Genomic DNA, 15,610 nt, shown 5'->3' on the forward strand with positions numbered 1-15,610 from the left:
GACAGTGTGTGTGTGTCTTTGTGAGAGAGAGACACAGGGACAGAGTGTGAGTATGCCAGCTGCTGGGGACGCGTAGGAGAGACTGTGCTTTGTCTTTTTAAGGCACTCCCACCAGAAAGCTGAGACCGAAGCAGCTTTCAGAAGCTCTCTGCTCCTGAGCCCTGTCCCCAGCTCCTGCTCTGCGGAGATGGGGTATGTGGGCAGGGGGGAATAGGGGAGGGGACACCCTGACATCAGTGCCCCTCCTGTCCCCTGTGCTCTGCACAGCAAGCAGCAGGGTCCCGGGAGCCGCTTGCAAGGGGCCCCAAGGCAGAGAGCAGGAGCAATGCAGCTGCAGAGCAGTGGGGGGAAGGGTACCCGAACACACGCCACCCTGCGCGGCTCTGCTAATCAGTGCATGTCACTTGATTCACTCCTGCTCAGTTGCACAGCCATGCAGCTTAGAGGGAACACTTTATCTTTTCTCTATGCAATAATTTCAAATTCCCACTAGCAGAACTATCAAGGAAGATTACATCATCTCACATGAAGGCAAAATTACCAACCGGGGAGACCACAATTTCTGTGACAGGGAATAACAACAAAATACACCAAGGAGCACTGTAGGATCCAGACATCCAAGTAGTAACCCAAACTCAGTTTGCTGAGATAACGGAAGACTATCAAGGGTAGAAGATATTGGAAAATGTAGTGCAAAGACTATAAACTTATCTCAGAAAATCTGCAGGAAGGGTTATGGTTAGGGGCAGCTGGCAATAGAGTATCCGTGTGACAGATAAAGCAGCACAGTTAAAATGAAATAATTTAGAAAAGAAAAATACCTGCTCAGGTACCTGATTTAGAAAAGAAAAATACCTGCTCAGGCATCTAGCGTGTCAGAAAGAATAGGATTGCTTGTTCAATCCAGGGGGAATGTAAATAAAAGTAGAAGGGTTAAAGCAAAACATGCCCAGGAAAGATAAATGAATGGCTCTCAGATTTAGAAAGTAAAAACATAAGAACGGCCTTACTGGGTCAGAGCAAAGGTCCATCTAGCCCAGTATTCTGTCTTCCAACAGTGGCCAGTGCCAGGTGTCCCAGAGGGAATGAACAAGTGACCCATTCCCTGTCACCCATTCCCAGCTTCTGGCAAACAAAGGCTAGGGACACCATCCCTGCCCATCCTGACGAACAGCCATTGATGGACCTATCCTCCATGACTTTATCGAATTTATTGACTCCTTGTGTGTACATTTTATTGCTCGTCAAATTATGAAACAAAAACATTGTCTGTCTTCTCTGTGTGTGTGTGTGTTTTTCTGGATTTCCATTTTTCTGTCAGACATTTATGTTGCACTAGTGTCAATGTACCATTGCCACTCCTGATGTAGGCATAGTTCATATGGGTGCAACATAAGTCAGTGGATGAAGAGATCAGATGGCAGGATATATCAAGAAGCGTGTAGAGGAAAAGCAAAGAAGAGATTTCAGACTTATTGGCTCTGATACCTTTTCTTTAACAGCAAGGATCTGCTACTTCTCTTTCAACAGATCTGTATTTTATTGTTAATAAAATTTGGAGAAAGAAACAATCTCTCTCTTTCTCTCTCTGTATTTTTGTCTCATTCTGTCTATGTATCTCTTCCTTTTTTCTCCCATTTTTCATTTTTCTCCAGGCACATTCTTCCTTCTGGATAAAAATGACTCTCTTATTTCTCTCTTAATGAGTTTTCATTTTTACCTCACTTACATTTCTTTATATGGGGTTGGATTCCGATCTCAGTTGCACTTGTGTAAATCCACATGAAGCGGATGCAATTTACCCTGGTGTAACTGAGATCAGGAAATGGCCCACAGTCTGTGTTTAGGGTTTGTTTGTGTCTTTGTCTGTTTCTCAGCTGCATCTATCAACTGGTGCAAATTAAAATTTGCATCTGCTGGGATAGAGAACAGCTGGATAGACCTTCATACAGACCACAGCCTCCTTAGTGTTTCAGTATCTGTCTTATGGGGAATGTCTACACTGCATCTAGGCAGTGTAATTCCCTGCTCTGGTAGACCTACACACACAATCTTTGATTGAGCTATTGAGCTGAAAATAGCAGTGTAGCCTTGGCAGCACAGCCTAGCTGCCCGAGCCCAATCCCATCTGAGATCCCAGCTACGTACACAGGTAGCCATCCCAAAGGGCTGCATGTGCTGCCATGTTCTCACTGCTTGTTTTATCCTGCTAGCTTGATCAAAGCTTGTGCATGTATGTCTACCCAAGGTGGGAATTACACTTCCCAGCTGCTGGGGAGACGTACCCATGGTTGAACTCTAAATATCTTTCATTTCCAATCTATTGATCTTTTGTTATGTCTTCTAGATTTCTTGATGTGAGACTGCTATGATAAAGATATTTCAAAATCCCAGCCTAAAAGTATTTAAAGTTGAAGAGAGCCAAGGGAGTTAGATGGGAGGTTTCCCTAATTCAGTAGGGTTCCATGCTCTTATTTCAGCTATATTGGAAGCTGAACCTCTGAAGAATATGAGTCTTCCCTCTGTTTTTTGACAACTTCACTTTCCAGTGGAGACATGCAGTGTTACGAGGTTACCTACTCCAGGTTTCTGCCAGTGTAACCGACAGCACAACCTGACTGCGTGCACTCGATCAATATTTAATGGTCTTCTGTTTCTAGGTACATATTATGGAGAAAGCAGAAGTAAGAAATCAAACACCCATTGTGGAATTCATCCTCTTAGGTTTTGGGAATGTCCCTGAACTGCAGACCCTTCTCTTCCTCGTGTTTCTAGTGATCTACATTGTGACCGTCTCCGGAAACATCCTCTTCGTTGCACTAGTTGTGGCTGATCAGCAACTTCACATCCCCATGTACTTTTTACTGGGGAACTTGTCCTGCCTGGAGATCTGCTCCACCTCCACCATCCTGCCCAGGCTGCTGGCCAGTCTCCTGACTGGGGACAGAACCATTTCTGTTAAGGGCTGCATTGTGCAATTATATTTCCTTGGTATCCTGACAAGTACAGAAAATCTGCTGCTCACGGCAATGTCTTATGATAGGTATTTAGCGATATGCAATCCACTCCGTTATGCTGCTCTGATGAATGGCAGGGTTTGTTGGCAGCTTGTGGCAGGGTCCTGGATAAGTAGCTTACTGCTCTGCACCATAGTAAATATTTTCTTCTTCCAATTAACGTTCTGTGATTCCAAAGAAATTGACCATTTCTTTTGCGATTTTTCACCTATGATAAAGCTGTCTTGTGTTGACACCCAGACTCTGGAACTGTTGACATTTATTATCGCTGTCATAGGGACATTTGTGCCCTTTCTTCTGACTCTGACATCCTACATTTGTATCATCACCACCATCCTGAGAATCCCTTCTGGCATCAGGAGACAAAAGGCATTTTCCACCTGTTCCTCTCACCTCATTGTGCTTGCAATTTTGTATGTGACCGTATTAACTGTCTATGTAATTCCAACAGCCAACACTCCCAAGGTCCTACAAAAAATATTCTCTGTCTTCTACACAGTCCTGACTCCTATGATCAACCCTGTCATCTATAGCCTGAGAAACAAGGAGGTCAAAGAGTCCCTAAGAAAAGCTATTCTTAAACTAGTATCTTAGTGAAACAGGCATAGAATGTAAAAGTATCAATTTTAGCATATAGTAAATAGAGATGAGGTGATATAGTTTCTTACTTGAGTCCTTGATAGCAGGGTTACCTCTTTCTTTCTTTCTTTCTTTCTTTCTTTCTTTCTTTCTTTCTTTCTTTCTTTCTTTCTTTCTTTCTTTCTTTCTTTCTTTCTTTCTTTCTTTCTTTTCCTGTTACTCTGCTACTTTTTGAGCATTCATCTTTCATACATTTAATAGACATTTTTTCATACAAAACTTCATACTGTAAGAAACATTCTTTATAAAAATTGGGCTTTTTTTCCAAACTCACGTTTCAGTAAAGCACTCTGGCTCATTCATCCATACATGAACACTATGTCCAAATTCTGCAAGGAGCTTAGCATCTTTTGGGTGGTTCTGGGTCTCTTCCACTCCCACTGAAGCCAATGAAAGTCATTCTCCACTTTTTAGGACCCTTCATTTTCATTTATGCCTCTGAACAGTAGGTGAAAAATATTGCCTCCACAGTGAGTGGAGAACTTTGATTGGGCAGTATTCTATGCAGATCTGTAGCTGGGTAAACAAAAAATGAAAGTCTGGGGAGGGCTGGGAGTCTCCGTGTCCTGCCATGTGAAATTTCCCGCCTGTTCATACATCTTTGCAGGGTCAAGGCAACATTAAAATATCTATATCAATAGTGATATAAATATGGATATCAATACAGATATATGAAATGCAAACATAAGATGTATGGCCAAAATTTTCATAGCTCATGAGACCCGATTTCCCTCCCCAACGCAAATAAAAAAGAAAGGGATGAATTACTATGAATAGGAAACGAGCACTGAAAATCACTAGGCAACTTTGCTAATTTCAGCCTAGATATTGTCACACAATCTTCCCTCAGCCCAGACAGAAATATGCTATACACATAAAAATATTTACCACCAAAATTTGACCAAAAAAATGAATTAAAAAATAAAATCGCACTGAGTCTCCCTGATATTTTCGTTCTTCCTCCAAATTTTTGGGCCCTGTTCTTTTACCAAAAAATATCGTCATTCTCCATCTCTCCTTCTAACTGGTTAGATTCCCATTGCTCTCCTGACCACCCAACCCACCCTCCTGCTGTCCCCTGATGCAGGGCCTTATGGGGTGTGTGACACTACACCCCATATTCTTCATGGAGATATTGTTATAATATGAATTTGGAGTAACTAAGACATGTTTTAGGCAATATGGGTCTTGTGAGATATCATTGGAAAGGCTATTACTTACTGATTCTGATTATCTAATTATTACGTATGTGTCATTGTTATATCTGAAGTTAGGAATATTAGTTATCCAGCATAGAGCAGCTTCAACCAGAGTGATAGAGGGCACTCCACACACTGCAATATCCCAGTGACTAGTGGTGAGGGGCTCACCTGAGAAGTAGCAGAGCCGTGTTCACATCCCCCTTCTTCTCTCTCCAACAGAGGAGGAACTTGAACAGGGATCGCTGACATCCCAGCTGAGTACCCTCACCACTGGGCTAAAAGTGACAAGGGAGTCCCGACTTCCACCCCAACTTTTTGCATGAGCTCACCTACCAACTGGGACCCCTTGGGTGAGTTAGGTGGGGGAACTCTGGGATGTATGTATCCAGATGTCTGGTCTGAGGCTGCCGTGTGCATGCCCAGAGGCAGAAACCTAGGCACCCTCGGGAATTTGACTGCAAACAGTAGGATGCTGGTTGAGTTTAGGTGCCTACAGTGTTTGGGAGCAGTTGAGTGGAGGTTTAGAGAACCCTCTTGGGCCTGATTCTGTGATTTAGGCACCTACAGTAGTTAAGAGCCAAAGTCCATATTTTGTATCTTGCCCCCTGCTGCTTTTGAAAATTTCACTCATTCCTATCTGCATCTTTAGGCAAATAAATACTATTAAAGCTCCCCAGCTCTCTGTGTGTGTGTGTTTTTACAGTCTGCGTAGTAACTGTGCCTCTTGACCATGGGCATCTCAGATTGGTTACAATGGAAGCATAACGGGTAGCAATGCTTCTGTGTTCTCCTTTTGAAAATAGTATTTTAATCACATATTAGTTTGAGATGCAGGAGAACTTTTGACACGGTCTCCCACAGTATTCTTGTCAGCAAGTTAAGGAAGTATGGGCTGGATGAATGCACTACAAGGTGGGTAGAAAGCTGGCTAGATTGTCGGGCTCAACGGGTAGTGATCAATGGCTCCATATCTAGTTGGCAGCCAGTATCAAGTGGAGTACCCCAAGGGTCGGTCCTGGGTCCGGTTTTGTTCAATATCTTCATAAATGATCTGGAGGATGGTGTGGATTGCACTCTCAGCAAATTTGCGGATGATACTAAACTGGGAGGAGTGGTAGATACGCTGGAGGGGAGGGATAGGATACAGAAAGACCTAGACAAATTGGAGGATTGGGCCAAAAGAAATCTGATGAGGTTCAATAAGGATAAGTGCAGGGTCCTGCACTTAGGACGGAAGAACCCAATGCACTGCTACAGACTAGGGACCGAATGGCTAGGCAGCAGTTCTGCGGAAAAGGACCTAGGGGTGACAGTGGACGAGAAGCTGGATATGAATCAGCAGTGTGCCCTTGTTGCAAAGAAGGCCAATGGCATGTTGGGATGTATAAGTAGGGGCATAGCGAGCAGATCGAGGGACGTGATCGTTCCCCTCTATTCGACATTGGTGAGGCCTCATCTGGAGTACTGTGTCCAGTTTTGGGCCCCACACTTCAAGAAGGATGTGGATAAATTGGAGAGAGTCCAGCGAAGGGCAACAAAAATGATTAGGGGACTGGAACACATGCGTTATGAGGAGAGGCTGAGGGAGCTGGGATTGTTTAGCCTGCAGAAGAGAAGAATGAGGGGGGATTTGATAGCTGCTTTCAACTACCTGAAAGGGGGTTCCAAAGAGGATGGCTCTAGACTGTTCTCAATGGTAGCAGATGACAGAACAAGGAGTAATGGTCTCAAGTTGCAGTGGGGAAGGTTTAGATTGGATATTAGGAAAAACTTTTTCACTAAGAGGGTGGTGAAACACTGGAATGCGTTACCTAGGGAGGTGGTAGAATCTCCTTCCTTAGAGGTTTTTAAGGTCAGGCTTGACAAAGCCCTGGCTGGGATGATTTAACTGGGAATTGGTCCTGCTTCGAGCAGGGGGTTGGACTAGATGACCTTCTGGGGTCCCTTCCAACCCTGATATTCTATGATTCTATGAACTTTTTGTACAATGGCCCAGATTCTCATTTCAGTTACACTTGTGTAATTACAAACGATTTCCCCTTACTCCAGTCGTGTATCCATTATCAGAACCTGGCCCAGTATCTCAGTGATAAACCCCGGGTTCAGATACACCCTGGTGTAGCCACAGTGAAATGAGAGGAGTTACACCAGGGAACAACTTGGCCCATAGTATTGAAAAATCATTGCAACTTACTAGCAATATTTCAGAGGACATGACACAATCTATGTTGCTGTAAATTAATACCCAAAGGTCCTAACTGCAAACCCTCCATCACCAGTGGGATATATTAGTGAAGACACAGTTTAGAGTCCAGCGAGGAATTCTTGTGTTGTGTTTATACCTCAGTTATTTAAATCCCAAATTCCCTGGATGTTGCAAGGCGCTCAGAACAGTCAGCTGGGCTTTTCACTGATATGAATCCAGGTGATTTTGCTACTGTCTAAATGCTGGTAAAAAGGGATGGCAATTTGGTAGCTTTGGTCCATTTTCTAGTGGACACAGGTCAAAACCATGGCTCCGGCTCCAGGCCTAGGACCTCTGTGAAGCCAATTGGTGGAGCGTTGATGACTTTTGGTGGAGTCTGACCTGTTCCTCAAGATTAGTTTGTTCATCACTATATACCCTTAGACTGGATAGGAGTGTCTATCTGTAGAGTAGTTATGAGAATTCAAGTATATGCAGTCACTAACCAGCTAATTAATAAAAAGAATGGTACCAGTTAAACATTCAGTCATACTCATTAATAACCATGCCATTTTCTTTAAGAAGACATTCAGAAATTCATGATTCTTTATGTCTGAGATGTTCAAAGAAACCAAAGGGAATTAGATGCCCAATTGCCATGGAAAATCTCTCAGAATTGGGCTTCTAACTCCCATAGGTCCCTTTAAAATCCAAGGTGGCTTTATGGGTAAACATTATGTTATGTGTATTCACAGAGTATCTCCAGATTGCAAGAACAATTAAGGTTTTAAAGAGTTATTTTATTCTGAGTAGCATTATTTATTATTTTATAGCACACACAGGTATGCTAAAAATTTCACAGAAAATTACTATTCCATAAGAAATGAGTTTACGATCCCACTGAATGACATTTTAAGATACATCAAAACTTCAGCAATCCCATGATATACATAAGTGATAAAAATGCTTGGCACTTCTAACCTAGATGAGGTTAACATGAGCTTGAATTTTTACCTCTGCTGAATGGCTTTTGTTTTACATTGGTTTAAATTAGAGGGGAATCTGTACTATTGACTTGAGTGAATTTTTCATAGAATCAAACATTTTAAGGCCAGTGGGGACTTTAGGGCAATCCCATCCGTAGAATCTCAGCTGGCGGCTCCTCAGTATAACCCAGCAAGTTCAGCTGAACATAAGGATACTTTTCAGAGAGATACCCCACCCGTTAGATAATACACGGATTCTAAGGCCAGAAGGGACCATTCTGCTCATCTGGTCTAATCTCCTATAGAGAACAGGCCAGAGAATTTCCCCCAAAATAATTCCTTTTGAACTAGAGCAAAACTTAAAAAAAACCCAATCCAATCTTGTTTTAAAACTTGCCAATGATGGAGAATCCACCACAACCTTTGGGAAATTGTTTTCATGATTAATTAGTCTCTCTCTTAAAAATTATGCCTTATTTCCAGTCTGTAATTAAGTTATTACTTACCCTTCACTTCAATAAGCAAAATACAGATAGCTCCTTCAGTCTCTGCCATGAGACAGTTTCCTAGACCATGAATCAGTCTTCTAACCTTTCTCTGAAACCATTCCAGTTATTCAACATGGTTTTTAATGTAGGGCCACCAGGACTGGGAACAAAATTCCAGTGATGGTCTCACCGACATATTATACATTTACATGACCGTGAACGTAAGGAGAAATAATCCTTCAGTGGAGAGCCGCATGATTTGCACCTGTCTGAGAGGCGGTTTAGACATGAATATTACCTATTTAAGACAAGGATGGAGCTGCACAATTTCCCCACTCCCAGAGTTTCCCAAGCACAGCACACAACAATATCATACCATAGATTTTGCCTGAGGGAACCTTTCCCTTCCTGTTGATTTCCTGAGAGCACATTTTATCTCCCTGTTCCTCGGGCTGTAAATAACAGGGTTAAATGTTGCAGTTAGCACCAGGTAAATCAAGAAAAGGAGCCTGTCTTATACTGGTATCGTATACTGGTATAGCTTATTGCCCCTGATTGGTATCATATTGGTACCATAGCATCTGCACTAGGGGGATGTTACACTTTTAACAATATGGGTGTGGTACAATTTGTGTGTGTAGATGAGCCCTCAGTCTCTCCTTCTCATTCAGTGACTTCTTTATTCCTCTCCCATCTCTGTTTTCAATCTATTTCCTATGAATTTGTATTCCGCACCCTTGTATCTGAAAAGACTTAAGTCCCTGTGTTTGATCAGTGCCCTGGTCTACACTAGGACTTTAGGTCGAATTTAGCAGCGTTAAATCAATTTAAACCTGCACCCGTCCACACAGTGAAGCCCTTTATTTCGACTTAAAGGGCTCTTAAAATCTATTTCCTTACTCCACCCCTGACAAGTGGATTAGCGCTTAAATCGACGTTGCCAGCTCGAATTTGGGGTACTGTGGACACAATTCGATGGTATTGGCCTCCGGGAGCTATCCCAGAGTGCTCCATTCTGACCGCTCTGGACAGCACTCTCAACTCAGATGCACTGGCCAGGTAGACAGGAAAAGAACCGCAAACTTTTGAATCTCATTTCCTGTTTGGCCAGTGTGGCAAGCTGCAGGTGACCATGTAGAGCTCATCAGCACAGGTGACCATGATGGAGTCCCAGAATCGCAAAAGAGCTCCAGCATGGACCGAACGGGAGGTACGGGATCTGATCGCTGTTTGGGGAGAGGAATCCGTGCTATCAGAACTCTGTTCCAGTTTTCGAAATGCCAAAACCTTTGTGAAAATCTCCCAGGGCATGAAGGACAGAGGCCATAACAGGGACCCGAAGCAGTGCCGCGTGAAACTGAAGGAGCTGAGGCAAGCCTACCAGAAAACCAGAGAGGCGAACAGCCGATCTGGGTCAGAGCCCCAAACATGCCGCTTCTATGATGAGCTGCATGCCATTTTAGGGGGTTCAGCCACCACTACCCCAGCCGTGTTGTTTGACTCCTTCAATGGAGATGGAGGCAATACGGAAGCAGGTTTTGGGGACGAAGAAGATGATAGCTCACAGCAAGCAAGCGGAGAAACCGGTTTTCCCGACAGCCAGGAACTGTTTCTCACCCTAGACCTGGAGCCAGTACCCCCCAAACCCACCCAAGGCTGCCTCCTGGACCCAGCAGGCAGAGAAGGGACCTCTGGTGAGTGTACCTTTTAAAATGCTATACATGGTTTAAAAGCAAGCATGTGAAAGGATTACTTTGCCCTGGCATTTGCGGTTCTCCTAGATGTAGTCCTAAAGCCTTTGCAAAAGGTTTCTGGGGAGGGCAGCCTTATTTCGTCCTTCATGGTAGGACACTTTACCACTCCAGGCCAGTAACACGTACTCGGGAATCACTGTAGAACAAAGCATTGCAGTGTATGTTTGCTGGCATTCAACCAAAATCTGTTCTTTATCTCTCTGTGTTATCCTCAGGAGAGTGAGATATAATTCATGGTCACCTGGTTGAAATAGAGTGCTTTTCTTCAGGGGACACTCAGAGGAGCCCATTCCTGCTGGGCTGTTTGCCTGTGGCTAAACAGAAATGTTCCCCGCTGTTAGCCACAGGGAGGGGGGAAGGTTGAGGGGGTAGTCACGCGGTGGGAGGAGGCAAAATGCGACCTTGTAACGAAAGCACATGTGCTATGTATGTAATGTTAACAGCAAGGTTTACCCTGAAAGAGTGTAGCCACTGTTTTATAAAATGTGTCTTTTTAAATACCGCTGTCTGTCCCTTTTTTTTTCTCCACCAGCTGCATGTGTTTCAATGATCACAGGATCTTCTCCTTCCCAGAGGCTAGTGAAGCTTAGAAAGAAAAAAAAACGCACTCGCGATGAAATGTTCTCCGAGCTCATGCTGTCCTCCCACACTGACAGAGCACAGACGAATGCGTGGAGGCAAATAATGTCAGAGTGCAGGAAAGCACAAAATGACCGGGAGGAGAGGTGGAGGGCTGAAGAGAGTAAGTGGCGGGCTGAAGAGAGTAAGTGGCGGGCTGAAGACAGGGCTGAAGCTCAAATGTGGTGGCAGCGTGATGAGAGGAGGCAGGATTCAATGCTGAGGCTGCTGCAGGACCAAACCAGTATGCTCCAGTGTATGGTTGAGCTGCAGCAAAGGCAGCTGGAGCACAGACTGCCACTGCTGCCCCTCTGTAACCAACCGCCCTCCTCCCCAAGTTCCATAGCCTCCACACCCAGACGCCCAAGCACGCAGGGGAGGGGCGGGGCACCGGCCAACCAGCCACTCCATCACAGAGGATTGCCCAAAAAAAAGAAGGCTGTCATTCAATAAATTTTAAAGTTGTAAACTTTTAAAGTGCTGTGCTTAAAGTGCTGTGTGGCATTTTCCTTCCCTCCTCCACCACCCCTCCTGGGATACCTTGGTAGTCATCTCCCTATTTGTGTGATGAATGAATAACGAATGCATGACTGTGAAGCAGCAATGACTTTATTGCCTCTGCAAGCGGTGATTATAGGGAGGAGGGGAGGGTGGTTAGCTTACAGGGAAGTAGAGTGAACCAAGGGGCGGGGGGTTTCATCAAGGAGAAACAAACAGAACTTTCACACCGTAGCCTGGCCAGTCATGAAACTGGTTTTCAAAGCTTCTCTGATGCGTACCGCGCCCTCCTGTGCTCTTCTAACCGCCCTGGTGTCTGGCTGCGCGTAACCAGCAGCTAGGCGATTTGCCTCAGCCTCCCACCCCGCCATAAACGTCTCCCCCTTACTCTCACAGATATTGTGGAGCACACAGCAAGCAGTAATAACAGTGGGAATATTGGTTTCGCTGAGGTCTAAGCGAGTCAGTAAACTGCGCCAGCGCGCCTTTAAACGTCCAAATGCACATTCTACCACCATTCTGCACTTGCTCAGCCTGTAGCTGAACAGCTCCTGACCACTGTCCAGGCTGCCTGTGTACGGCTTCATGAGACATGGCATTAAGGGGTAGGCTGGGTCCCCAAGGATACATATAGGCATTTCAACATCCCCAACAGTTATTTTCTGGTCTGGGAATAAAGTCCCTTCCTGCAGCTTTTGAAACAGACCAGAGTTCCTGAAGATGCGAGCATCATGGACCTTTCCCGGCCATCCCACGTTGATGTTGGTGAAACGTCCCTTGTGATCCACCAGAGCTTGCAGCACTATCGAAAAGTACCCCTTGCGGTTTATGTACTCGGCGGCTTGGTGCTCCGGTGCCAAGATAGGGATATGGGTTCCGTCTATAGCCCCACCACAGTTAGGGAATCCCATTGCAGCAAAGCCATCCACTATGACCTGCACATTTCCCAGGGTCACTACCCTTGATATCAGCAGATCTTTGATTGCGTGAGCTACTTGCATAACAGCAGCCCCCACAGTAGATTTGCCCACTCCAAATTGATTCCCAACTGACCGGTAGCTGTCTGGCGTTGCAAGCTTCCACAGGGCTATCGCCACTCGCTTCTCAACTGTGAGGGCTGCTCTCATCCTGGTATTCATGCGCTTCAGGGCAGGGGAAAGCAAGTCACAAAGTTCCATGAAAGTGCCCTTACGCATGCGAAAGTTTCGCAGCCACTGGGAATCGTCCCAGACCTGCAACACTATGCGGTCCCACCAGTCTGTGCTTGTTTCCCGAGCCCAGAATCAGCGTTCCACAGCATGAACCTGCCCCATTAGCACCATGATGCATGCATTGTCAGGGCCCATGCTTTCAGAGAAATCTGTGTCCATGTCCTGATCACTCACGGGACCGCGCTGACGTCGCCTCCTCGCCCGGTATCGCGTTCCCATGTTCTGGTGCTGCATATACTGCTGGATAATGCGTGTGGTGTTTAATGTGCTCCTAATTGCCAAAATGAGCTGAGCGGCCTCCATGCTTGCCTTGGTATGGCGTCCGCACAGAAAAAAGGCGCGGAATGATTGTCTGCCGTTGCTCTGACGGAGGGAGGGGCGACTGACGACACGGCTTACAGGGTTGGCTTCAGGGAGCTAAAATCAACAAAGGGTGTGCCTGTACATCAAGGAGTATTTCAGGCAGGACTGCACGGAGGGTTCCAATAAGAAATGGTGCACCTAAGTTATCGTTGTTATTGGAACAAGGAGGTTAGCCTGGCCTCTGATTGATACATGGCTAGATTTACCTCGCTGCACCTTCTCTGTGAGTGACTGCAGTGTGATCTAGACAGGGGAGGAGGCAAATGAGTACAAAACAAATCTGGTCTATTTCTTGTTCTGACCCACTCCATCTATCTTTTACATCTTTGGCTGGCAGCAGACGGTGCAGAAGGACTGCATGCCATCCACATCTCATGGCTGCCTGGCATAAGATGGTACAATACGACTGCTAGCAATCCTCATCTCTTGCCTGCCTGGCATAAGATGGTACAGTACGACTGCTAGCAGTCCGTATCGCCTGCCCGCTCACCATAAGACGGTTCAATAGGACTGCAGGACTAAAGAGAATGACCTGGTGAAGTCACTCCAAATTTAGTCCCTGCACCCATGTCTGCCCAGGCGCTCCCAGCCAACGTGGCCAGGAGCACCTCGGACACAACGAGGACGACTACCAGTCGTATTGCACCGTCTGCTGCCAGAAGGCAATGGGTTGCTGCTACTGTGTAGCAAAGCCGTACCGCGTCTGCCAGCACCCAGGAGACATAGGGTGACGGTTACCTGAGCAGGCTCCATGCTTGCCGTGGTATGGCGTCTGCACAGGTAACTCAGGAAAAAAGGCGCGAAATGATTGTCTGCCCTTGCTTTCACGGGGGGAGGGAGGGAACGGGGGCCTGACGATATGTACCCAGAACCACCCGTGACAATGTTTTAGCCCCATCAGGCATTGGGATCTCAACCCAGAATTCCAATGGGCAGCGGAGACTGCGGGAACTGTGGGATAGCTACTCACAGTGCAATGCTCCGGAAGTCGACGCTTGCCTCGGTACTGTGGAAGCGCTCCGCCGAGTTAATGCACTTAGAGCATTTTCTGTGGGGACACACACACTCAAATATATAAAACCGATTTCTAAAAAAACGACTTCTATAAATTTGACCTAATTTCGTAGTGTAGACATACCCAGTGTTCGGGTACAATTTTCAAAAGCACCTCAGTGACACAGATATTATATTTTTATCATTTATTAGTTGAATTTTTCTTATAATAGCTCCCCGGTCATGGACCAGGACCCCATTGTTCTAGGCGCTGTACAGATGCGAACAAAAACATGCGTCCTGCTCCAAAGAACAAAACTGATGGAATTTTTCACAGTAATAAATTTAAGCTTGTGGGGCTATGGCCCCATTGACATTCATGGCACTGTGGCTGACAGGATATGTCCTACGTAGCAAAACTTCTCCACAGACTTGAGAGGAGTGGTATTGATTTTAATAACTGGGTAGACATGAATCCCTGGGCAAAGCTTGGTGCTGACCCATATAAACTGGGAAGACTAAAGCCTTTCAGGCTGCAGGAGACTAAACTGTTTGAACCCAGGCAGAAACAGAGAGAGTGAAGTTCCACCAGTGACCAAGGTCCCTGCAATGGCATGGAATGGATTAGCTGAGGTATGCCCAGGTGATCCCAGCAGGAGCCCCACGCTGCAGAGGATGGTGAAAACCCTCAAGGTCCCTGCCCAATAGGAACTAGGGGAAAAATTTCTTCCCCATCCCAAATCTGGTGATTTGAAGACCCTGCACACATGAGCAAGACCCACCAGCCAGCCATCTAGAAAGACGATTATCCGAACCACCTCATAGCTCTGTCTCATCCCATTCCATGTCCCATCTCTAGTTGTAGCCAATCCCTGATGCTTCACAGGAAGCTGAGCCTGCCAGCCCTCCCCCCATCTGTGCAACTGTGCACTGTTAAAAAAAATCACCATAGTATCTGAGCATCGCATAGTCTTTAATGTATCCTTCAAATGCAACAGCTGTAACTGTTATGAAAATTAATGTATGTAGTGTTGTTGTAGCCGTGCTGGTCCCAGGGTATTAGAGGGACAAGGTGGGTGAGGTGATATCTCGTATTGGACCAACTTTTTTGGCGAGAGAAACCAGCTTTCTAGTTTACACAGAGCTGAAGAAGAAGTCAGTCCAATAACAGATATTACCTCACGCACCTTTTCTTATGAAAATTCATGACAGAGATCGGTTTCATTGACTTAAACTGAAGGAAACGCATGTGCAGTAAAAACTGTGTGTAATCCCTCTGGAGCCTGTGCCTTATTTTTTACTGACTCCTTATTAGAGGGAATGGAGCTGAATCTCTTCTCACTCACATGGTGTAAATCAGGAGTAACTTCACTGGAGTGAATCGGGCTCATTTTCCTCTGGCACACCTGGTGTAAATTAGAGTCTTTTGTTGCTTCATCTGAAACAACTAGATCTGGCCACCGTTGGGGATATGTCAAATTTCAGAATTTATGTCATAAGATGACCAATGGTACAGTCAGGGAGAAATGCATATCGAACAGTGAGGGTGGGGCTATTTATGCATCCCAGGAGCGAATGTGATGCTGGGATGCATGAACAGGGGAATGTCAAGTCAGAAAGGAGAGGTTATTTTAGCTCTGTATTTGGCCCTGGTGT

The 15,610-nt window shown here is 45.5% G+C and overlaps 1 protein-coding gene and 2 pseudogenes across 3 annotated transcripts in view; 1 reads left to right on the forward strand and 2 right to left on the reverse strand.

The window, feature by feature from the left end:
- The window catches only part of LOC311529434 (olfactory receptor 5V1-like), a 504,463-nt pseudogene that overhangs the window by 243,240 nt on the left and 245,613 nt on the right, over positions 1–15,610 (reverse strand). The window lies entirely within an intron of this gene.
- LOC311529399 (olfactory receptor 10A7-like) overlaps positions 1–15,610 on the reverse strand; it is a 329,327-nt pseudogene that overhangs the window by 107,651 nt on the left and 206,066 nt on the right. The window lies entirely within an intron of this gene.
- Positions 2,670–3,611, forward strand: LOC311529846 (olfactory receptor 6C75-like; the record flags this gene model as incomplete). The annotated part of the gene is made up of 1 exon (XM_084646107.1): positions 2,670–3,611. The coding sequence occupies one exon, from the start codon at positions 2,670–2,672 to the stop codon at positions 3,609–3,611; it is 942 nt and encodes a 313-aa protein (XP_084502233.1).

The sequence above is a fragment of the Lepidochelys olivacea genome, assembly GCF_965140295.1.
Source record: "Lepidochelys olivacea isolate rLepOli2 genome assembly, chromosome: 13".
NCBI classification, from domain to species: domain Eukaryota; kingdom Metazoa; phylum Chordata; order Testudines; family Cheloniidae; genus Lepidochelys; species Lepidochelys olivacea.